At 37.2% G+C, this 25502-nt stretch overlaps 1 protein-coding gene across 2 annotated transcripts in view; it reads left to right on the forward strand.

Annotated features, from left to right (window-relative positions):
• Positions 1-25502, forward strand: part of SYTL5 (synaptotagmin like 5) — a 114644-nt gene that overhangs the window by 28800 nt on the left and 60342 nt on the right. For both annotated transcript variants that reach the window (XM_003799881.1, XM_003799880.1), the window contains exons 3-5: positions 9052-9167; positions 11490-11598; positions 14611-14745. In XM_003799881.1, the coding sequence (XP_003799929.1) occupies positions 9052-9167; positions 11490-11598; positions 14611-14745 (360 nt within the window). The remainder of the gene's footprint in view (positions 1-9051; positions 9168-11489; positions 11599-14610; positions 14746-25502) is intronic.

Raw genomic sequence — 25502 nt, forward strand, 5'->3', positions numbered from 1 at the left:
ATCTTTAACTTCTAAATTCCAATTGCAATTACTGAAGCATACTTTTTAATATAAAACTCAAGGAGATTATGTATTCACACATTTTCCCATAAACTCATTGGTTTGTTGGCATCGATGGTAAGAGCAGGTCTAATTCACTCAAATTTTCTTCCTAAATCTTGTCAGATTAACTTTGGGTTGTATTGAGGAGAAGTTAACTTTTAACATGATAAGTCTTTGAAATTTGTTAGAGAAGCTAGCCTACCAAAACTAATATAGCCCGTTCCTATATGTATTCCCTGATACATATCTATCTTCCTTCACTATATTATAAACTTAATAACCATGAAGTCAGGGATGTTTGCTGATGTTCTAGCGCCTAGAAGAATGCCTATAGTAGGTACTCAATCAATATTTGTGAAATGGATAGATAGATGGATAGATAAATAAATGAACAGACGAATGGATGTATGAGTGACCAAACTTCTACTTAAAGCATTTTAGGTTTTGGATGGCACCTGTAGCTCAGTGTGTAGGGTGCCAGCCACATGCACCAGAGCTAGCAGGTCCGAACCCAGCCCGGGCCTGCTAAAACAAAAAAAATAGCCACGTGTTATGGTGGGCACCTGTTGTCCCAGCTACTAGGGAGGCTGAGGCAAGAGAATCGCTTGAGCCCAGGAGTTTGAGGTTACTGTGAGCAGTGATGCCACAGCACTCTACTGGGGGTGACATAGACTCTGTCTCAAAAAAAAATAGCATTTTAGGTTTAAGCAATGGGAACAAATGTAGTTTTCTTTCGTCAGGAGGATGGGGTTAAAAAATAAGTCATACCAAATGCATTTGGCCTCTGAACAAAGTAAATTTTTAATTGTCATAGAAAGACATACAACAAGTTGTTGTCAAGAGGTGTAAGAATAAATAGTAACAAAGTAAGTTCTGTGACTTCCTGGAGAAATGTTTATACTTCAATAAATACAGAACTTCTGACTCAGTGATACCCTTCTATTGACAAAACAGTAATTGAATAAAACCAACCATCCTCCTATCCAATCAATCTATCCATTGACCCTTCTTTCCTCCCTTCTACACATTTACTGATAACCTGTTGGTAAACAGGGGTTAAGGAAACCACATTGAATGGAACATGGCTACCCTCAGTGGTTTCACAATCTAAGGAGGAAGATGAGTTTATTAAATTATTGTTTGATTCACAAAAGAAATTCTGTCTTGATGCATTAAAATATCCCGAGGAAGAAACAGATTTCAATGTATGATTCTTATACTTCTGTGCAACAACTTAAAGTTATAACCTTTTGTGACAGCTGTAAATTTATGTGATGAATGTTTAATTTGACCTATCACAATTCCTTCTCACATTTAAAGCTGAAAGTCAGAGTACTTTACTTCTCCAATATTCCCACTACTAGTCTGTGTGCTCTCAGAGACAAACTGTCAGTATTAGGAGTATCTTGTTTGCTATTCATGGAGTGGCTTTCAAAAGGAAACATGAATGATATTTTATTGGCAGTGAACACCCTTTGTTTGTTGTGAGAGAATGCTAAAGCCCCACTGGGCTGTCTCCATGTTTAATAGACCATAAAATTGAAATTTCCACCCTGACCTCTAAGAGATGAGATGCGTCAGAAGGTGACTCATTCTCTAATCAGTTGGAAGAACAACCTTTATTGTCATTTACTTTGGATTGGATAAAAGCAAAGAGGTTTAATTGCTATAGCACTGCAACAATTACAGCAAGGACAGGTAGAGAGAGGCTGTTACAATGGGCTAAGAAGCCCCTGACATTTTCTTCAACCTCTTATGATTATAATAAGTTGGCTGCTGTAGGTCTAGTTTTTAAACTAATTTAATAGCATTACAATGAAAAGGACCTTGACACAGCTAGTTAATTCATTTTGTTATCTTAATAAGCCCTACGAAATTCCACGTGAATTATGATAGTCAAAGCAGTTGCCACCTAACTCAAAGACAGTCATGATGATCGTTTTTTCTAAATAGCACCCCCATTAAACTCAGAAAGACCTAAAAGATAAAAGCTACATGACAGGGAACCAAGAAGTGAACTTTGAATATGGTATTGATAGATTAGTCTTTTGTTCATGCTGTTTTACAACATTTTATGCTGCTATATGCTGCTTGTGAGACTCTTTGTCTTTTTAAGGTAGGAGTCATGGCAATTGCAACAACAACAAAAATAAACAAATGGGACTTAATTAAACTGAAAAGCTTCTGTACAGCTAAGGAGACAACAGCCAAAGCAAATAGACAACCTACACAATGGGAAAGGATATTTGCATATTTTGAATCAGACAAAAGCTTGACAACTAGGATTTATAGAGAACACAAGTTAATCCACATGAAAAAAAGCCAACAATCCCATACATCAATGGGCAAGAGACATGAATAGAGCCTTCTCTTCTGAAGACAGACAAATGGCTAACAAACATATGAACAAATGCTCATCATCCGTAATTATTAGAGAAATGCAAATTAAAACCACCCTGAGATACCATCTAACCCCAGCGAAAATGGCCCATTTCACAAAATCTCAAAACTGCAGATGCTGGCATGGATGTAGAGAAAAGGAAACACTTTTACACTGCTGGTGGGAATACAAACTAATACAACCTTTTTGGGAGGAAGTATGGAGAACCCTCAAAGACTCAAGCTAGACCTCCCATTTGATCCTGCAATCCCATTACTGGGCATCTACCCAGTAGGAAAAAAAATCCTTTTATTATAAGAACACTTACACTAGACTGTTTATTGCAGCTCAATTCACAATCACCAAAATGTGGAAACAGCCTAAATGTCCCCCAACCCAGGAATGGATTAACAAGCTGTGGTATATGTATATCATGGAATGCTATTCAGCCATTAAAAAAATGGAGACTTACAGCCTTTGTATTAACCTGGGTGGAAGTGGAGCACATTATTCTTAGTAAAGCATCGCAAGAATGGAGAAGCATGAATTCTATGTGCTTAATTTTGATACAAGAACAGTTAATGACATGGTGGGAGTGGGGGAAGGGGAGAGAAGAGACAGAAAAAAGGGAGGGAGAGGTGGGGAAAAGGAAGATCAGAGAGAGGGAAGGAGGGAGGGGGCTGGGGTCTTAGTGTGTGCCACACCTTTTGGGGGCAAGACATGATTGTAAGAGGGACTTTACCTAATAAATGCAATCATTGTAACCTGGTTTCTTGTACCCTCAATGAATCCCCAACAAAAAAAAGAGAGAGAGAGAGAAAATAGTTATATAGTACATATTTTTCCACCATTTGACTTTCAACCTTTCTGTGTTGATATGTTTAAGTTGATTCTTTTGTATATACAAAAGAATATACATATATGCTATGTAAAACTACTGTATATGTTACACATATTTGAATATCTGCTATGGCTGGCCATGGTGGCTCATGCATGTAGTCCTAGTACTCTGGGAGGCCAAGGTGGGTGGATTGCCTGAGCTCAGGTTTTCGAGACCAGCCTGAAGGAACAAAAACCAAGACCCTGTGTCTACATTAAAAAGTTGAAAAACTAGCTGGGCGTTGTGGTGTGGGATGGGGTGGGGGTGGGACTGAGGCAAGGGGATAGTCTGAGGTCAAGAGTTTGAGGTAGGAGTGACCTATGACGCACGACAATCTACCCATGACAACAGAGTGAGACTCTCCCTCAAAAAGTAAAAACAACAAAAACAATAACAAAATCTGCTGTGCATTGCTATGTATACCATATATGTACTGTGTATACATGTACACAATATAAATATATGCTATGTGCAATTTTAAATTTTAACCTGTCAATATTTTATTTTTCTTATATGGTTTAGTATCCTTACACTCATGGTTACTATAATATTTGCATTTATGTATATTATCTATAGATTAATTGAAATATATTTTTATCATTCCATATTATCCTTTCTACCAGTACAGACATTATAGGTATACATTTGTTTTTTATTACTTCTAGTGCTTGCCTTAGAAATTACAATATTCATATTATCAGAATAAAGAATAAATGTATTAAAATAAATAAAATTCATATTTAACTTTGCTAATCAATACTTTCATCTTTCTTCTAATCAATAAAAGGAACATGTCATTCTTAAACTTCAAATATCTTTTTCCTGCCTGGTCTATGATATTTTTGTCCTGTTCAGACATTTTTTATTGTTTAATCCAACAATGTTCATATTACAATTTTTATTTATGCATCAATATTTATTTAGATTTATCTTCATTTTATCAATTTCAGTGTTCATTATTCCTTTTTGTAACTCAGATCTGTTTAAACTTCTCCTGAGGTATAGTCTTTATTTATTTATTTTTTTCCTTGAAGAAAACATTTTCAAATGAAACTTTACCCTGGAAGTGAGGTATAGTCTTTAACAGTCACTTTACTGAGAACCTGTTGGTGATAAATTATCTCACTTTTATTTTGCTAAAATTTCTTTATTTCATCCTAATTGCTGAATAGTGGTTTCTCTGGATAGTTATTTTCTCCCAGAACTTTGAAGATATCATTTCAGTGGCTTTGGATTTCATTATTGCTGTTAAAAGTCAACTGTCATTTTGTCATTTCCTTGTTCAGCAGTTCTCAACCTGTGAGTTGCAACCCCTTTGTTCCATTTGTAACAGCGTAGCAATTAGGAAGGTTGAGAACCACTGTAAATCTGTTTTTGTTTTTTTCTTCCTGGCTCCTTTTAAGATTATCTCTGTCTCTAGTGTTTTCTAGTTTCATCGTAATGTGTCTATGAATTTTTTTTCACTTTTCCTTCTTGGGAAAGGCAAAAGGAATAAATCTAAACCATGATTTCTAGATGGCAGGATCTTTGTCTTCATCTGTTTATTCTTAACCCTAGCATAGCCCTACAACATAGAAGGAATGCAATAAATATTGACTGTGTAAGAAATAAATCTATAAATTCTTTGAATTAGTTTCCTTATGAATAATAGAAGGAAACTAGTATCATGTTTAAGCATAACTAATAAACATATCTTATCTCATTATCTCCAAGAGTTAATAGAAGTTAAAGGAGTAAATTGAAATTTTTAGTCACTTTTTTTTGGGGGGGCGGGGCTGGGTTTGAACCCATCACCTCTGGCATATGGGGCTGGCACCCTATTCCTTTGAGCCACAGGCACCACCCTTCAGTCACTTTTTTAGGATAAAATTATCTATTTTTCCTATGAATGTAATGAGACTATGCCGTGACTTCACATTTATATAAGCTTCCAAGTGAAGGTTCAAAGTCCCCAGAGTTTAATGTTAAAGGTAATCAGAGCCTTACAAATTCTGAATGGTCACTAATCATTATTCACAAATGAATATACCTCATTGTAATTTCAGTGGAACTCATTCTTGAGAGTAGGATTTAGAGGTAATCAAGTCTGTTTTAAGCCTACATTTCTCAGACTTTAGAAAACCATCACACACACACATACCACACCAGCAACCAATCATATAAAATGTTAGGTGTTATTCCTTGGCTTCTGTAGGCATTCACCGTTTTCAAAGTATCAAAGTCTTTGTTATGTCTGACATGTGTGAGGTTTCTTCTGACAATTTTGCCAAATACAAGGCATCTAGCCTTTCCACATACATCTTGTCTTTGCCATAATACTTTTAAAATTTGGGACAAGGTATTGAGAATAATAATAGCTACTTCATGGCTTATAGTGAGGATTATAGACATTGTGTTGTGCCTGGTATGCACTAGGCACAGTAGTTTTCTGCTCTATTTTCTGTCTACTTCTGGGACCTTACAAGATAGCAAAAGCATAATTTCAAGAGACTGTTCTGATGTTTCCAAGCTCTAAAATGACAAGTGACTCAAGTACACATTCAGGGTGAGCAAATACAAGGTTTATAGTTATTGTTCTCACAAGGATAGCAAGAAGTAATGACTAACAATTCTGGGAAGATGTTATTTGTGTTAGGTGTTGAGAGTTCTACGTGTATGTGGTAAAGGTGATCTGGAGAAATATTTCTTGGGGAATGTAGACTGAATATGTCCATGCTCAAGGAATTTTCAATCAATGTGTTATTCCCCCTTGTTCTTACTTCATTTTGTGTAAACTCTTTGCCCTATTGCAGAAGTTTATAAACTTCTCTTTCTTAATAAAACACCATAGAATAAATATTTGAGATCTTGAGGGCGATATAGTCTATTGCTATAACCACTGACCTTTCCAATTGTAGCACAAAAACAGCCAGAGACAATAATAAACAATTGATTATAACTCTCTTCCAATAAAACTCTTATTTATGGACCCTGAATTTTGAATTTCATATGATTTTCACATATCATAAAATTTCTTATTTATATTTTATTCAACCACTTAAAATGCCAAAATCATTTCTAGCTTGTGGGCTGTACAAAATAGATGGGGGGGGAGGCTGTTTGGCCCACAGGCCTATATCTGCCCTATACCATTTCTAAATTTTCCTTGTTTATCCTGTGAGTATTGACTGAGTATTAGAACAAACACATTTTTGTGTTTAATTATTGTAGCCATTCACTCTTATATGATATGCTGATTTGCGTCATTATTTCCTATTGTGTTTATTGTAATCACTTTCTAATTGGCTTGCCTGCTTCTGGTTTTTCTCTTCTCCATATATTTCTCTAGAGATTATATGATTCAACATGAACTTTTATAAAATAGTAAGAGTTTTCCATCACCTTCTAGATGACATTCCACCTTCTTAGCATGACATTCAACAATTTCCATTACCTAGCCCTGATTCTACCTTTCAACCTCATTTACCACTAGACTCCTCCACAACCCTTTACCCTAGTCACACAGGCCTATTTACCATGCTCAGAACATGCCCCATAGAGATGTTGGAACAGAAATGCTCATCCTAATTAGTTAAAATAATTTCTTTATTTTTAATTAGAAATATATTTAAGTTTCTAAATAACTTCTATAGTAGGTAAAATCCTTGTTATAAGCCTGAAAATGAACTTTGTGGCAACATAGCTGGTATAGGTTGAACTCTAGATGTCCTAATTCATTCTACCAATATTTAGTGAATGCCGTGCCAGATGCTAATCTTAGAAATGATGAACAGGCTTGGCGCCTGTAGCTTAAGCGGCTAAGGCACCAGCCACATACACCTAAGGTGGCGGGTTTGAATCCCCAGCCCGGGCCGCCAAACAACAATGATGGCTGCAACCAAAAAATGGCCTGGCGTTGTGGCAGGCGCCTGTAGTCCCAGCTACTTGGGAGGCTGAGGCAGGAGACTCGCTTGAGCCCAGGAGTTGGAGGTTGCTGTGAGCTGTGATGCCATGGCACTTTACCCAGGGGGATAGCTTGAGGCTCTGTCTCAATAAAAAAAAGAAAAGAAAATAAATGATGAACAACACAACCAAAGCTCTGGCATTCATGTCACTGCTTGTAATGAGGGCTATGAGGATATAAAAAAGGAGGTAATGTACAAATGTGATGGGGGAAGTAGTTAATTCTTCATTTTAAACATGAAAGCATAGTCTGTGAAAGACTGAAAGACTTTCTTATAGGTACGAGTGGAGAAAATGATAGATCAGAGAGAGATTGGCCCTCAGGGAGATTATAGCCCAGTAGACAGGAGAGGGCCTGGGCTGAAATAACTCTGGAGAATGGGAGAAGAACAAACAAAGAAGAGTGTTATAGGCATTTCAGAAGAGAGGATGGGGGACAGGTGGTGGTTTTATGTAGCCTTCTCAGGTGAGGCTTAAAAGATGGATATGACTATTTAAGGATTGTCCTTTCTCACTTTAATATTTAATTGATTGCAAAATCCAGGAAAGCACTTCTACCATCTGCATTTTGAATTTATCTCTTCCTCTCTGTTAGTGTTACCAATGTCCTACCATGAGTCTTGTTGTCTCTCTCCTGGACTATTTCAATGGCCATCCTGTCTCTTTGTCCCATTCCTCTGACACTCTACTCAAGTGTCCATGTTACACCAAGGAATTTTTCTCAAATAGAGTGTGGACATGGCCCTTTTGTCATTCAAAATCTTCAGTTGTTCCCCTTTTCTTGCACTGAGGATCATTTACCCATTAACACAGTGGTTAAGAGCTTGAGCCCTATTTCAAAAGGAAGATACTTTAATGAATAACAGAATCCTCTTTTGGGTATCTTAATTTCTATTACCTATATCTTGCATGTTCATAGGAACTTATATACACACTAGTCTAAAACTTAACTTTGTCCATTTTGTACATATTCTGTGTTTAATTGCACCTTTATAATGGGTATTTATATACAGTGTACAGAAAATGTTTGTGAAATTTTAATTACAATTGTAGATTATGTATGATGGCATTGCTTAAGAATGTTTTGCTTGTAAAAGTTTGAAGGTGCAATCAAATGCTACTAATTTTTTTGACTTTCAAGAAGCTATCTAAAATGTTAAGCCATTTCCTTCCTATGTAGTATATACTAATCACCTTTTTGTATTTTGGCATTTGCATCAAATTGCTGAACAAGAGGAGTAGCCACATTAATTCAACAATTATAAAAGCTATTCAGGGAGAGTTAGGTGTATAATTTTTAAGCTTTCTTTACCTCCCAAAGTAGAAAGATTAAATTTATATTTACTAGAGCTATTCAAAGAATACAATTCTCTATATTGTAAAAATGGACAACTAAGTAAATCATACAAAAAATAAACATTTATACTCTTCTATATTAAAAAAAGAACTTGAGCCCTAGGCCAGACTTAGTAGGATGTGATCCTGGCTATACTATTCATCAACTGTGTGATATAAGGCACATCATTTTATTACTCTAAGTCTCAGTCTCCTTATCTATAAAATGGGGTAATAATGTTACATAATGTTGTTCTATGGATAAAAGTATATGAAGAATGAAGAACAAGTAGGAAATACCTAGGAGATAGTATATATTGAATTAATAATGGTCATTATCACCATAAAATACTCAACAGATTGAGATGGACTCTATAAATAAACAGCTGCTTTTACTTAATTAGAAATTTTTGAGAGTTAATTATATGGCTAAATAATTGAATTTTAATGTTTTCCTTCTCTCCGTGAGTAGGCAGCTAAGGATTATGACTGGTGAATGGTTTTTTGAAGAAAAGGCAAAACGTTTCAAACAAGTCAATGTTCTAGGCACTGATGTTGTTCGACAATCCATCTTAAGAAGAAGTCCAGGTAATTAAAGAAATTATTCGGTTGCAAATCTGTTTTAGTCTTCATTTTGTCTGGCTAAATAAGTTCCCTGCATTATGTAGCAAATGAGTACAATTGAATTTCCTGAGTCCCTTAGGTCATTTTCACAACGTGTTAGCATGAAATCTAAATCTGCAATTCATACAAGGGAAGGGCAAGTCAGTGAAAAGTAAAATTTACCGTGATTGTCTATATATCTAACACACTGAGATTTTCACAGAAACCATTTATCATCATTGTCATCATCATAGATAGTTCTTCCAATATTTAATAAATATTAAAGAAAACTACATAAAACATGGCTTGGTGCCTGTAGCTCATTCGTTCACTGGCACCAAATGCAAATGACAACCCCATTTTGAGAATGCTTTTCAGTGCATTCAAACTATAATTTAATTGACTACTTTTTTTCCCTATACCTTCTAACAGCTGATAATTGGTTATATTTTGAGTAAAACTTATGTTGGGGAGAAGGTTTCTCATGTGTGGTAGAATAAAAATGGAATAGGCATCTTTGGCCTGTTCTTAGGCCATCTTATCTTTTCTACACAAGAGATAATTGCCCTTATTTTTAAGTCTGGAAGGTAAGGCTAGGGAGCCTGGAATTGATTCCAGTACTATTGAATGTGACACTAACCAGGAAGGGCTTTTCCAGATAGGTAATATCAGGTACGATGCCACAGAGGAATGGAGTGGAGTTACAATTAGGCAGTCATCTTTGGCCTCTTCCTCCACTCAAATCTCAGCACCTTCCAGAGTGAGGACTGTTTCTAAACTCACAAGGTATGCACATAAGTGCCTGCTCTCCTAAGAAGTCTGACTTATATATTCAGAAACCGGTATATCACTTCTGTAACTTTTCTTTTTTTCCATTCATAGCTTTTTACTCAAAGTGATATTATTTGATTAAGCATTTATAAATTAGTCCAGAGTAAAGGGTTGTCAGGAAGGAAATGAATTAACCCCAGGAAACAAAAACTAGGGTGACATTTTTCTCTGTTACAGAAAATCTCTTTATAGGGTTTCTTTTGTATTTCAAATTAATATGAGGGTATACATTTTTAGGGTACTATGTTCTCACTTCCAAGGTAAAGTTCAAGTTGTAGAAGAGCCCTTCACCCAAGGGGTGCGCTGAATACACTCACAATGTACACATTAGGTGAGATCCCACAAATGCCCTCCCTCCTTCCTCCAACCACCGTCCCCTACCCTTACCCCTTCTTCCTTGCCCCTCCCTTTGCTAGACTATTTTTCTTTTTTATCATTTATATGAGCATATGATTATTTACATATTAGTTTCACATTAGTATTGAATACATTGGATATTATTTTTCCATTCTTGAGATACTATGCTAAGAAGAATGTGTCTCAGCTCCATCCAGGTAAACATAAAAGATGTAAAATCTCCATCTTTTCTTATGGTTGAATAGTACTCCATGACATATATATACCACAATTTGTTAATCCATTCATGGATTGATGGGCATTTGGGTTGCTTCCACGACTTGGCAATTATGAATTGAGCTGCAGTAAACATTCTGGTGCAGATGTCTTTGTAGTAAAATGCTTTTTGTCCTTCTGGGTAGATACCTAGTAATGGGATTGCAGGATCAAATGGAAAGTCGACCATTAAAAAAGATGAAAACTTTACATCTTTTGTATCAACCTGTATGGAGTTGAAACACATTCTTCTTAGTAAAGTATCACAAGAGTGGAGAAGCAAGTATACAATGTGTTCAATACTAATATAAAGCCAGGAGGTGATCTAATACATGCCCATATAAGAGAAAACTCCAATCAATTCAGGGTTGGGGGACAGGGAATGAAGGTGGGATAAACAGCAGGAGGGAGGGGGATGGGTGTGCTCCCGCTTAATGGGCACAATGTTAGGGTGTATGGCACACCTCTTGGAGGCAAGATATAAGAGGGACTCTACCTAACAAATGCAAACATTGTAACCTATTTCTTTGTACCCTCAAATTAACCTGAAATTCACAAAATTTTTAAAAAATCAGTTGAGAGATAGATGATGAATTCATTCTTCCATTACAGTCATCCCTAGAAAGTTTATCTTAGCAAACCTCCCACAGACACGTTCTGGATCTTAGTCCTCAGTTAACTGTGGAACACTCAACAAATTAGAAATAACGGTGTGATTGGAAAAGTTAGGATGGAAACAGCATTGCCAATTATTATAGACTTCTTGGTCTTAAGCTAATCTAAGAAAGTGGATGTAGAATTGAAATTTACTGTCACTTCTAACCATTTTGTATGCAAATTTGTCTTGTGATTCTTTTTAATGAGGAGCTGAGGAAGTACAAAGCCAAGAGCAAACCTGTCAGGATGTGGAAAAGTCAGACACTTCACCTTCTGCTGGGCAGAAGGCCAGCCACGACGGGCCCAAGAGAAAAGGGTAAGACACAACCTCTTCAGGAGAATTTTTGACAGTTATTCCAGACACCTCTAAAATAAAGACTCCTCAGTTTTTCAAATCTGGTTTCAATTCAGCGATGCTAAGGAGGCCAGAGTTTCAATGAAGGTAACACTTACATATCATTCTCCTCAGGAAATGCACTTTTAATTACCTTCAATATGGAAATAAACATCCCCTCTGACTTCAGCAAGTTAGAGTTTTTTCTTTCATTTGACCTATCTGGTATATATATGTATGGTTCCCATTACTCACAAGTAGAAGGTTTCATGTCAGGGCCATTCTTGTCTATAAAGAGGTGAAAATTCCTTTTGTTGTATAATATCAGTACCTGACTTCTTCAACAGACATGATGTAAACTCCAAAGTAAACTCTTTGGAGCATATTGCAAGGGTACAAGTCAAATCTGTAAGTGTAGTCTTAACACAATAATCAAGTAAATGAGACGAAAGCTATGTTGATTGGTTTGATGTAACCACGTCAGATTGTATAAAAGTATCAATACATTGTACCCCACATATGCATAAATGTATTCATGATCTATGTGTATGTGACTTAATTAAAAAAATAAAATAAAATATCAAAATTAACAATTTATTAATTGAGCTTAAAGCGTCATATCCCTTGTTTAAAATTTAGACTTCCTTGAGGGAAAAAAATAACATTTGACTACCCCAATAGCTAACATAACAATTCGGTGAGCAAACGTGTGTGTCGAGTACTGAGAGTAGCCATGGGAGGTACATAAAGGAACCTGATGCAAGATGGCCCTGGGACACTAAGTGCAGGAAGATTCTATCAGGGGAGAAAAGTGACCCCCAGAACACAGGCTACAAAGACCAAAAAGCAAACTGCAGCTTTATAGCCCTGCATTTTGCAGATTTTTGTTTCTCAGGCAGCTTTTTTGGCCAGTTTTTATGGCCAAGGTAGCAAGAGTTTTAATGTGCACCAAGTCACTTGATGGTCCTTTCCAGGCAGCACTGTTTTATTCTCTCAGCAGAAGGCAACATGAGCAGGTTTGAGCCTTTATCTGGCTCCACAATAAATCTAGAGTTCTTTCACTGTCCTGACCTGTGAGTGGGAGTGAATCCTAAAATGTCACTCATGAGAAACCATGTCTTCAGTACTTAGCAGACATGAGTGGGCAAGACAGGCTAGACTAGTGTCCTGTGCATCCTACTCCATGTATTGATCCTTTCTACTATGCCGAATCCATTTATCACTCCTTGGGTCTTCCACAATGCTTTACACCTATGCATCACACATCACATTGCAATCTATGCTACTCCACACCACTCCTTCCACCACACACATACACATTTCATTGCAAGCTCCTTTAGTGCTGAACCAGTGGTTTTGCTTTTGTGTTGTAGTATTATGCATGGTGCCTGACACATCAAAAACAATTGATGTCTTGATTTAATAAGTAACTCCAAGTCCACACGTGTTTCTAGGAACTATAGTTTGCAGATCTCAGCCCAGGTATCACACAGTAGGTTACAGAAGAGTATGCTTGGGGCTAGGGGACAATAACTAACTCACCAGCACAATGAATTATACCAATCCCACATCATTCAAACTGTCATAGCACTAGGCTGAGCCCTGCTGAATCTGAAAACTGGGATCTGATGATTTTCAGTCTTCAAAAAAAGGTACGTACATGAAAAGTTAGTAAATATAGAAGAATTTCAGGAAAATGTTAGATGACAATATAAAGTGCCTGAAAGGCTTTCTAAAATAAGGCAGGGTGTTAACCAGAAGAGATGTCATAAGGTGATAAGGTGTTAAATATTAAATGAGCGTCTAGGTAATAAATGCTACTGGGGCACAGGAGCCATCCAGAAAGACATTAAATTGTAAGTGAGACTTGATGAGGAGCTTGAAATATGTGAGGTTCAGGATAGCAAAGAAGAAGAGTGATTTCAGGCAGAGGAGACGCCTTAAAAAGAGATGCAGAGGTGGGGAACATGCATGAGGTGGTTCTCAGATAAATCTAGATTTACAGCATATTAAGTTCTATTCTCACCCCAAAAATGTAATTTTCCAGTAGATTGAAGCTTCTGACACTTTGACAGTGATTCTCTTCCAGGGGTCTTTGAAATAGAAACAAGGTGGAAGATTCTATTAAGATCGTGCCAGTATCTTTGGAATCCATTTTTTTCCTCTAGAAAACTGTTAAATATAAAGGAAATGAATTGTTCTCCCCCAATGACATCACTGGTGTATATATAGTTTTGTTTTGCTTTTTAATTAAAGAGTGCTTGGAAACACTCATGGTTTGGGCACTCAGTATTCCAGATCAGAACTTTAATCCAGGTTCCAGAAAAGCTAATTTTGCATAAGTTCCAAATAATTTTGTGAAAATCAGTCAGATTTCATCCAACATGAGGCACTGCCCTATTCCAATTTACCTCAGGGAGAAGTGTCATGGACAATATCAAGATGGCTTCTACCACATGAGGTTAGTCATTCATTTCAAAAGAGTTGGTTGGGTTATATAGTATGTGCCAGGCATCATGCAAGGCTCAGGGAACCTGGCAGAGAACATGGGAGGCAGAGTCACTGTTAACATGGAGCTGCAGTCTAATAAACGGCTACCTCAATTTGTCCCAGAGGATCATCCTAACTTCCCTCTCTAAGTAAGGTGTGTTCAAGCTCCCTATTCTCAGTATCCCTGCAAATAGGGCCAGGCAATATTTCTCCATTCTCTGGTCACAGGGGTGGGTTCCCAAACTAGGTGTCTTTTGCTTAGCAGGAACAGAGGCCTGCATTTACCAGCAAGTGGTATGGATCTTTGGAGAATGTCATAACCTCCTCCATTACTACCCTTGACACTATACTGCATAGGCCCTGGGAACTCCCAAGAATCTCTCCATCCCAAGACTCCTTTCTTGAAGCATCCTTTATTATTGAAAGTGTTAAAAACTGTATTCTTGCAATCTTTTTCTTTTCTCTTTTTGTCTTACATATATACATTTGTGTAAACAATTTCAGATTTCTTCTTAGCAAGTTCAGATCAGCAATCAAAGGAGAAATCATGGGTCCAAAAACTGAAAGTGGAAGGAGCTACAGTTTGGACTTAGACAGCCAAAATTTTCGGAGTTTGAAGTCAGCCCCCGGTTCAGACAGGTAAGAGACATACAGACTAGGCAATGATATAGCCTGAGGATAAAGTTGATACATTCCCATCCAAAGAGGGTTCTAGGTATCTGTAAAGTATTCCCACGTGTAGTAATGTATCACAAAAGTGGAAAAGCAAACATCCAATATCTCAATACTAATATGAAGCCATGAGATGATCTAATACACATCTACATAAGAGAAAAACTCGATTCAATTCCAGATGGGGAGGGGGGACAAGGAAAAGAAGAGAGGGGAAGAGGGAGGGGAATGAGTGTGCTCCCACTTAATGTCCACAATGTAAGGGTATATGGCATAACTGGGTGCAGGACACAACTATAAGAGGGTCTCTACCCAACAAATGCAAATATTGTAACCTAGCTGTTTGTACCCTCACATTAACCTGAAATTAAAAAATTAAATAAATAAATAAAAGTATTACCACTTGGAGACCTCCTAATACATAGTATGAAAAATCAGGAGGGTATTTTTAGATTATTACTATTATTATCCTAATTGTTATTTTGCAGTTTTCTTTTTTTTTTCTTTTTTTGGCCAGGGCTGGGTTTGAACCCACCACCTCCGGTATATTCCTTTGAGCCACAGGTGCTGCCCAGGAGGATATTTTTTAGTTGAAAATGGAAAGCACTTACCCTCCTTTTTGAGTTACAGCTATTGGAATTGTCTGTATCTCTTTCAGGGAGGAGACTTTACGTTCTGATACTTGAGGCAGCAGTTCAAATGTACAAGGCCAGCAAATTAATTTCATTGGCTTATTGATCTTTTTCTGGTTAAGATCCTGAAAAAGAAACCTTTAAATGTCATATATATTCCTTGAAGCTTAAATTTTTTTTTGAAATTGTAATCTGTTTTATTTTTTTTTTTATTTCAAATTAATATGAGGGCACAAATTTTTAGGTTATCTTGTTCTCACTTCCGAGGCAAAGTTCAAGTTGTAGAAGAGCCCTTGGCCCAGGGGATGTGCTAAACACCCTCACATTGTTCACATTAGGTGAGATCCCATCAATCACCACCCTCCTCTCACCAATCAACCTTCCGCTCTGCCTCCCTTCTTCCTCTGTTCCTTTCTCCCTTGCTAGACTACATTTGTGTTTGACCTTTCCTGTGGACATATAATTGTTTATATGTTAACCCATTCATGGATTGATGTGCGTTTGGATTGCTTCCACAATTTGGCAATTGTGAGATGAGCTGCAATAAACATTCTGGTACAAATGTCTTTCTGGTAAAATCATTTTTGTTCTTCTACTGAGTAGATACCTAGGAATGGGATTGCAGGATCAAATGGAAAGTCAATTCTTAGTTCTTCAATAATTCTCTATACTTCTTCCCATAAAGGTTGTATTAGTTTGCAATCTCACCAGCAGTGTAGAAGTGTTTCCCCCTCTCTCCACATCCATACCAGCATCTGCAGATTTGGGATCTGCAGATTTGGGACTTTGTGAAGTGAGCTAATTGTACTGGAGTTAGGTGATATCTCAGAGTGGTTTTGATTTGCATTTCTATGATGATTAGGGAGGATGAGCATTTTTTCAGGTGTTTGTTAGCCTGTTCATCTGTCTTCTTCAGAGAAGTTTCTATGTAAGTCTTTTGCCCACTTTTAAATGGCATTGTTTGCTCTTTTCTTGTTGATTAATTTGAATTGTCTGTATATTCTAGTTATCAGGCCTTTGTCAGATTCATACCATGCAAAATTCTTCTCCCATTCTGAAACCTATCTGTTTGCTTTGGTTATGGTAGCCTTAGCTGGGCAGAAGCTTTCGAGCTTGATAAAATCCCGTTTATTTATTTTTGGTGTTGCTCCAATTGCCAAGGGGGTCTTTCTTCCTCATAAATTATTTTCCCAGGCCAGTACCTTCAAGTGTTTTCCTCACAATCTCTTCTAGAATTTATATTGTTTCATGTTTTAAATTTAAATCTTTTATCCAGAGAGAATCAATTTTTGTCAGTGGTGAAAGATGTGGGTCCACTTTCAGTCTTCTACATGTGGCTAACCAGTTCTCCCAGCATCATTTATTACATAGGGATTCTTTTCCCCTGTGCATGCTTTTGTTTGGTTTATCAAAGATCAAATGGTGATATGTGACTGGGTTTATCTCTAGATTTTCTATTCCAGCGGTTCTTAACCTGTGGGTCGCGACCCCTTTGTAACAATGAAAATACACTGAGGCATTAGGAAGGTTGAAAACCACTACTCTATTCTATTCCATAGATCTATTTCTCTATTTTTGTGCTAGTACCATGATTTTTGGTCACTATGGACTTGTATAACCTGAAGTCTGGTAACATGATGCCTCCAGATTTGTTTTTATTTCTAAGAATTGTATTGGTTATTTGGGTTTTGTGCTGGTTCCATATGAAATGAAGTATTATTTTTTCAAGATCTTCAAAGTGAGAGGTGGTGCCTGTGGCTCAAAGGAGTAGGGCGCTGGCTCCATATGCCAGAGGTGGTGGGTACAGGCCCAGCCCTGGCCAAAAACTGCAAAAAAAAAGGATCCTCAAAGTGTAACACTGGTGCTTTGATGGGGACTGCATTAAATCTGTAGATTGTTTTGGATATTGCAAGTATGGATATTTTAATGGTGTTGGATATTTGAATGATGGATATTTTAATGATGTTGATTCTTCCCAGCCACAAACATGGTATACTCATCCCTTTGTTAACATCTTGTGCTATTTCTTTTCTCAGAGTTTTGTAGTTCTCTTCATAGAGATCTTTCATGTCCATTATTAAATATATTCCCAGGTATTTCATCTTCTTTGAAGCCACTATAAAAGTTATAGAGTCTTTGATTTTATTCTTGGCTTGACTGTTATTGGCATATACAAAAGCTTTTGATTTGGGGGCTTTGATTTTGTATCCTGAGATGCAGCTTTTAAAAATAATATTAATAATTTCATCATTTGAATTTGATCAGGTAATTTTTCATAAATTTCATTTTCCTCTAGTTCTACCTCCTCTAATTGATTGTCACTGGGGCCAAGTGAGAATCCCCTATGTATAGTATATTACTTGCCAAGAGAAGTAAGGAGAAATAAAAAGGACAAGACCATAAGTTCTTTCATATTAGACTCGATTTTCTTTATCCTATTAGGGCATGGTCAAAGCTGATTGTTATGATTGGTGTATTATCAAAGCTGGCAATGAAAAAAATAAAGATCTAAAATTATGTTTCCCTGGTTTGTCCAACTGCCAGCTCCCTTTTGCTTTCTTGGAGCAGTATTAATTCTGCTAAGCCAGGTAGTAAAACTGGCAGACTTCCTTTCTTTTCTTTTATTTATTAATTTATTTATGATAGAGTCTCAAGCTGTCACCCTGGGTAGAGTGCCATGGCGTCATAACTCACAGCAACCTCCAACTCTTGGGCTCAAGTGATCCTCTTGCCTCAGTTTTTCTACTTTTAGTAGAGACAGGATCTCACTTGTGGTCAGGCTGGTCTCGAACTCATGAGCTCAAGCAATCCACTTACCTTGGCCTCTCAGAGTGCTAGGATTACAGGCATGAGCCACAGAGCTTTACTAGACATTCTTTTCTCCTTAAGTTCTTCAAGCAGAATTGCATTCTACCCTGCAACCCATTTTAGAATATAAACCCAAAAAAATTCCCTAGAGGGGTCGCCTTGATGGTTTGGATTATTTTCATCATGACTCTCCATATCTGTTTCTCTTTTTCCTGTAGCATTCCTGCAAGCAAATCACTTTATGTAAAACTGTACAGAAAAAAAAATAGGAAAGAATAAAATAAATTATCTGTAACCACTATCAAAATATCACCACTGTATTCAGTGTTTTCCAAATTTTCAAGAATGCAAGTATATTCCATTAATAATTAAAAAAGAATTAATCCAGAGTTGCCTTTGTCCTTGAAATAGTTTTATTTGGCTTTACATGCCCCAGAAAAACTTTCTATGAAAATCTCAGCACTTTTTTCTGATTGTTGAACTCCTGACTCTAGGATAATAGTGATGAAAATTATTTTGAGATAATAAGCAACTCATTTGGTGTTAATCTTTTTTTTCAGCCTCCTGGGGACTCTATTGGTAAACCATCTTGGATTATACTTCAGCATAGCATTTAAGAGAAACAATATATATAAAGGGAAGACAGAGTTTCTTGTCTTAAAAAAAGGCTTCTAGCCTAACAAACAACATTAAATCATGACATTTTAAGTTATTTTATTTACAGTTACTCAACAAGAGTACAAGACATGTTTTCCAGTATCATAGTCCTTGTACCATTATTGACTCTGTCTACTTGGGTTTACTCCTTGTGTCTTATCTACTGCTGGGTATAAAACAGCCATAAAGCTGTAAAGCCATATGGACATGTTTCACCAAATACTGGCATATTGACCCAGGATTTTGTCATTCTTGTTGTAATGTGGAAGAAAGTTCCTTAGTAGACTTTAAATTGTAAATACCTGAAACGGTTTAGAGATAATCAGAATATAGTAGTCAAGGATGCTTTGGCTTATGCATGCCAATAACAATGTTTTCCCATTAAGAAAGAGAATAAAGATGCTCAGGAGATCAGTAAAGCAAAATCTCCTTTTCCTGGAACATGTATTTATCACAGTGATAACTCATTAATGGACTGTCACAGTGAAATGAATTCCATTATCCCAAAATGAATCCTTAGAAATTTGGGGCAGGAGGTAGCCCATCTTTTCTTAACTCCAATCATCTAAAGAGATTGTAAGATCCTAGTTTCTTCGGTCTATTGCCCAGCTTAGCAATTATTCCCTTTTCTCCTGTACAATGCATTTTTTAAGGGCTCATTGATCTTTTATGGGAGCAGCTGGGCTTGGGCATTCCTTTTAAAAACTCATATCATATTAGAGTAGAAACGATGTTTTATCACGTCTGCTTCGCTTTATTTCTTTTCAGTAGTTTCAAAGGAGGGGAAAGTATGAATGGGTTAGGAAAAGCCCAGCACCGTCTCAGAAGAGCATGTCCAATGTCTGTTCACTGGTTGTTAGGGACTTGACATAGGAGAAAAGGAGATTTTAAAAAATAATAAATAAATGTAAACTATAGTTAAATAACAGAATGCTATGCAAGGCAGTGATTTTGAATCACTTCTAAGTTGTGATGAGTTGTTGCTGTGGTATGATTTGTGAGATTGCTATCTTAAGCCATGCTCTCCCAGAAACCGACCACCCTCAGGCAAGAATTCATAGGTAAGTGATCTATTAATCATGTTATTCCAAGAGAAACCAGTAAGGGAGTAGCAGAGACGGAACAGAATAGGGTAATAAGCTAAGTGTTGGTGCCATGCAGGTGAGATCTGAGTCTGAGTACTCAGCCTGATACCGCAGGAGACTCCTTAGCACAAATTATATCCATGAGACTTTTCCATTTTAAGGTGCCGGACTGTGGCACTCCTACACCAAATTATTTACAACACATTCCTTGTATAGGGTCACCAGACTTAGTAAAGGAAGATACAGGATACCCAGCAAATTTGAATGAGATAAACAACATTTTTTTAGTATGTTTCATGCAATGTTTGGTTCTTATACTTAAAAATTATTGACTGTTTATCTGGAATTCAGATTTAACTGGGAGTTTTGTGTTTTATCTGACAATTTTACTATGGGGGCAAGGGAGACGGGACAAATTCCAGGGTATCCGTAGGCCTTTAGCTCCTGTGCTTAAGGGCAAATCTCTGAAGGTGGCAGGTGCGAGCCATTAGCCGAAAAGCACTCAGAACCTAGGGAGGGGTATCCAGAGCTGGTAAAAGGGATCTTTTTTTTTCCCTCGCCATCGGTAGAGCACTGTGGCATCACAGCTCACAGCAACCTCAAACTCTTGGGCTTAAGTGCTTCTCTTGCCTCAGCCTCCCAAGTAGCTGGGATTACAGGTGCCCGCCACAACACCTGGCTATTTTTTGTTGTTGTTGTCATTGTTGTTTGGTAGGCCTGGGTCAGGTTCGAACCAGCCAGCTCCAGTGTATGTGGCTGGCCCCCTAGCTGCAGAGCTACAGGCACCAAGCCTAGTAAAAGGGATCTTAGTGGCATACAAACAATGTCCCCTGAAAAAACAGAGGCAATGTAGAACTTTGAACCTAAAATTTATTCTCTTCAGTAGAAATGGAATGATCTCTATCATGTGATTAGAGGATACAGCAAACCTTTTACTATGTGACTTTGTTCATTCTCATAGCCAACTAGGTTCCATCATTCTTCTCTCTTCCTGACCCCAACCCCACACCAGTTTTATCCATTTTTAATTCCAAATTAATATGAGGATATGTACAATTAAGTTACATTGTTTGTGTTTGTAAGGTAAAGTCCAAGTTATAGTTGAGTCCTTCACCCAGGAGGTGTGCCATATGCCCCTACATGGTACCCATTCCCCTTCTCCATTCTTGTATTTAATTGTGTTTTTCTCTCATGTGGGCCTGTAGTTGTTGATCTACCCATTTCAGCTTAGTATTGAGTACATACAAAGTCAGCTTTTCCATTCTGGAGATACTTTACTTAGGAGAATGTTCTCCAGCTCCATTCAGATAAGTACATACAAAAGATGTAAAGTCTCCATCTTTTTGTGGCCAAATAGTTCCCCCTAGTATACATATACCACAGTTTATTAATCCATTCATGGGTTGATGGTCACTTGGGTCATTTCCACATCTTTGTAATTTTTAATTACCCTGCTATAAACATTTGGGTGCAAATGTCTTTATGGTAAAATGAGTTTTTTTTTTCCTTCTGGATAGATACCTAGTAATGGGATTGATGGATTAAATAGATGGGAGGTCTACTTTTAGCTCTTTGAGGACTTTCCATATTTCTTTCCATAAGTGTTTCATTAGTTTGCAATCCCACCAGCAGTGTTAAAGTGTACCCTTCTCTGCATACCCATGCTAGAATCTGAAACTTTGAGACTTTGTGATGTGGGCTCTTCTCACCCTCAGTGGGGTTAGGTGATATCTCAGGGTGGTTTTGATTTGGATTTCTCTGATGATGGGCATTTTTCATGTGTTTATTGGCCATTTGTCTTCTTCAGAGAAGATTCTGTTCATGTCTCTTGCTCACTTGTAAATGAGATTGTTTGCCCTTTTTCTTGTTGATTAATTTAACTTTTCTATAAACTCTAGTTATCAGCCCTTTGTTAGATTCATAGCAGGCAAATATCATCTCACATTCTGAAGATTGTCTGTTTGTATTAGCTGTTGTACTCTTAGCTGAGCAGAAGCTTGTTAGCTTGATTATGTCCTATTTATTTATTTATCTGGCTATTCTTAATTGCTCTCCAAGAGGCCTGGGGCTGATTGTCACTATTTCTTTGAAGCTTCACAAGATGTTGTACTTGGCTCTGTTGCAACAACAGAGAACACCATTCAAGCCAGACCTTAGCTAGTTCTTGTCTTCAAGAGCTCCCTCTCACTATTGCTCTCTCTCTCCTCTCTCTTTCTCTCCCTCTCTCCCCCCTAGGAAATATGGGATTTTTTGTATTTTGGTACCATCATGACAAATAAAAATCATTCTTTTCTCATATCTATTATTTTGGCAAAGTGAGTTTTTAAAATTCATTTCATCACTAAATGATATCTCTTTTTTTCTCTCTTTTCCATTAGAAATAAAATTATTTCCCTACTCTGAATGTAATTTTCATTGACACTTTTGCAATAAAGATGCCAATTTGGCAGCAGCCTCTTACTAATCTTTTGAATGTAGAAAAATGGAAGTGTTTTAGCTCTGAGTCAGGACCACATCCACAAAGTCAATACTGGGTTGTTTTGTGTATTAGATAAAGCACTATATAGCTAGTTGCTAAAGCTGTTAGCAAACTCTTTTCCTTACCAAGCTTTAAAAAAAAGTTCTTAGTTGTAGTATATCTCTGAAAGTTGTAAATTTTATTCCATAATACTTGCCATGAATGATAGTTTCATGACTCAAGATGATAAAGACTATAAAAAGTTTCCTCTGAAAGAAATTTATTGTTATTGTCACCATTTTTCTGTGCCTTAGCTTCCTTTGTTCAGGGCTGCTAATTCCTTTTCTTTATTTTAAACTCTTTTGAGTAAGATCAGCCCTCCATAGAGGCAACAAGGAGTGCGCAATCAAAGCCACATGCTGTCACAGTTGTTAACAAACTAAAGCACTTCAAAAAACCATAGTGGCCCAAAATAAGTGAATCTTCCATGCAGCAACAGACACATTGTAGGATAGGTGAGAAACATGGATTCACCAGAGTACTTAATTTAGTTGGACTGTGACCTTATCTGTGGATGATAGACAAGGTCTGGAGTTTCCAAAAACTTCCTTATCTAGGAACTTCTATTAATAAATCTATTAATAACCATCCTTTTAAAAACTCATCCAATGCCCACCATATGCATCTATATATACTTGATTTGGGTTCCTTCAGAAGCAAACCCTGAAATAAGGATTCAAGTGCAAGTAACTTGTTTTGAATCTAGCCTAGGGGAACAGATATGGGAGAATGGGGAAGTGAGTAGGGGAAAGGAAAGAAGAAAAAAAAGGGTATGTCATTAAGGCAGTTGCTACCACAGGCAACCAGAGCTTGGTCTCACTGGACAGTGCTAGGAAACAGTGTAGAACATACCTCAGAGTTATCCAGTGCAAAGATGAGGAAGCTGGGCTATTTTTATAGAAGATACCTGGTCATCATTGGTTGAGAGCTGCTTCTGGGGCATAAACTCCCGGGCCTTTCTCACTTGGTATATTCACAGGATCTTCATGCCCCCATGATCCAAAAAAATTCCTCAGACATGGGGGAGTCATGGGTGTTCCTAGTAAGCAAGGGTCTGTGGGTAGAGAGGAGTGCTGAGGGGAAATAGGCAGGGTTACTGACAGAGTCTGCAATAACATCCCTCCCAAACTGCTCTCAGACCTTTAGCAGTTTTTCAGACCACCACTTGCTCAACCCCTGATTTCTGTTTACCTTATATGCATGTGACTTTCCTCATTATAATGTCATCAATCTGAGAAGGTATGAAAGAGAGTAGTTCAGCCACACCCTTGACTCTATACTGTCGTTGAACTACAACTGGATTTTTGACTTGCCTCGTTGTTGTGGTGAACTAATTATAAGTCTAAAGATTCCTCCTCACTGCTTTGTCTGTTCCTTCACTTGTTTTCTATGGATTCATTGCCTTGGCATACTCTATTTCTGTGAACTAAGTCTACACATTTCCTTCCTCCAGTGTATCACATGTTTCTTTTCCTCATTGCTATTTAATGTGTATTATGTGATGTGTTTCATTCTCAACATAGCCAAGATATAATAGATGGACTTTCTTCTTCTGCAAATTGTTGAGTAGAGCTACATGAATTGCTAACCTAAGCATTTTATTTATACAGATAAATTCAACACACAGACCTGCCAGCATTTTTGACCTAGTACCTACTATATCAAACTGAATTCAACAGAACATCCACCACGACCAAATGGGCTTTATACCAGGCATGCAAGATGGTTCAACATACATAAAACCAAATGGTCAATCTGGAAGTTCTTAGGCAATGATATTGTTTCACCCCTTTGTAAACTTCTAATTTAGCAGGAAGAATGGAATAATCAAATAATTTGAATACAATATGATAGTATTTTTGGTGGAATTTCTTTCAGCAAGGAGTCCTTAATCTCTGAGATTTTAAAATGAATTCACAAACCTCATAGATCAGTGACAGGACAGAATTTATTAGGCAGAAAGGAATACAGAAAGAATGAAGGGCAACGGAACTAGGGGATTCTGTACCATTTGTAAACAGGAAGGTCTTGGAAGTAAAAATCACACTTAGCCAGGAGTTGACAGACAGAAAATAGCTTCCCAATGTTGATTAGGGAATGAGTGTATTAACATGTGAATGCAGTCCCTCTAGCTTTGGGCCAAGCAGCAGGGTGTATACTTTCCACTTCAGGAATGGCCCCCTATTCCTGTATGAAATACTGGCCAAACTGCTTTTCTCCTATCTTGCTTATATTCAGAGTGAGGTTTGGAGAAAAAAAGCTCTGTTTGTTTAAGCCTGGAACTTGGGGGTCCCTGTCTAGACCTGAAAGGGGGAACCCTGTATCAGTACAATAAATACACACACACACACACATATATGTACATACATACATACATATGTATGTTTTGTGTGTGTGTTATGGCAAATCAAAGACAGACATCTACTCTTCCAGAGGATTCAGGGAATCTTTATGGAGATGACCCTTAAGAAGCTTTGAAGGAATGAGGAAGACTTGGCTAGGTGAAGAAAGATAGTAAGAACATTCTAGACAGAGGAAATTAAAAGTATTTAAAAAAAGCAACCTTGTATGTACTGGAAAACAAACTGTTCAGGGTTTTTAGAGTGTAAAATTTGAAGGGTGGTATATAAGAATTGAGATGGAGAGATAAGTCAGACCAGAATGTGGATGGATTTGGATACCTTGATAACTTTCTTCTTATATGCAACTTAACATCCTAGGAATAACAAGAGTTTAGCAAATCTGAAATATAAGTACAGAGTAAGTACTTGTTCCATTTAGTTACTGAAAGCTGAGTTCTACCAAACACTTGCTTTTCTTTGTGTATATAGAGGGAGGCTGTCAGCTTTCTTCTTGCCCTTACTTCTAGTTGACCCAAGACTTTTCATGGCTGCTAACCTCTATTCACCAAGTGACTTCTTGTCATTATTTAGAAATAAGACCCATAATTAGAATTTTATTTTTATGCTAAATGACAATATTATCACACTGACAGTACTATCTGTTCTTAATTTCTCTTTCTTC

Source organism: Otolemur garnettii, unplaced genomic scaffold (genome assembly GCF_000181295.1).
Source record: "Otolemur garnettii isolate 467f Iridium unplaced genomic scaffold, OtoGar3 scaffold00158, whole genome shotgun sequence".
NCBI lineage: Eukaryota > Metazoa > Chordata > Mammalia > Primates > Galagidae > Otolemur > Otolemur garnettii.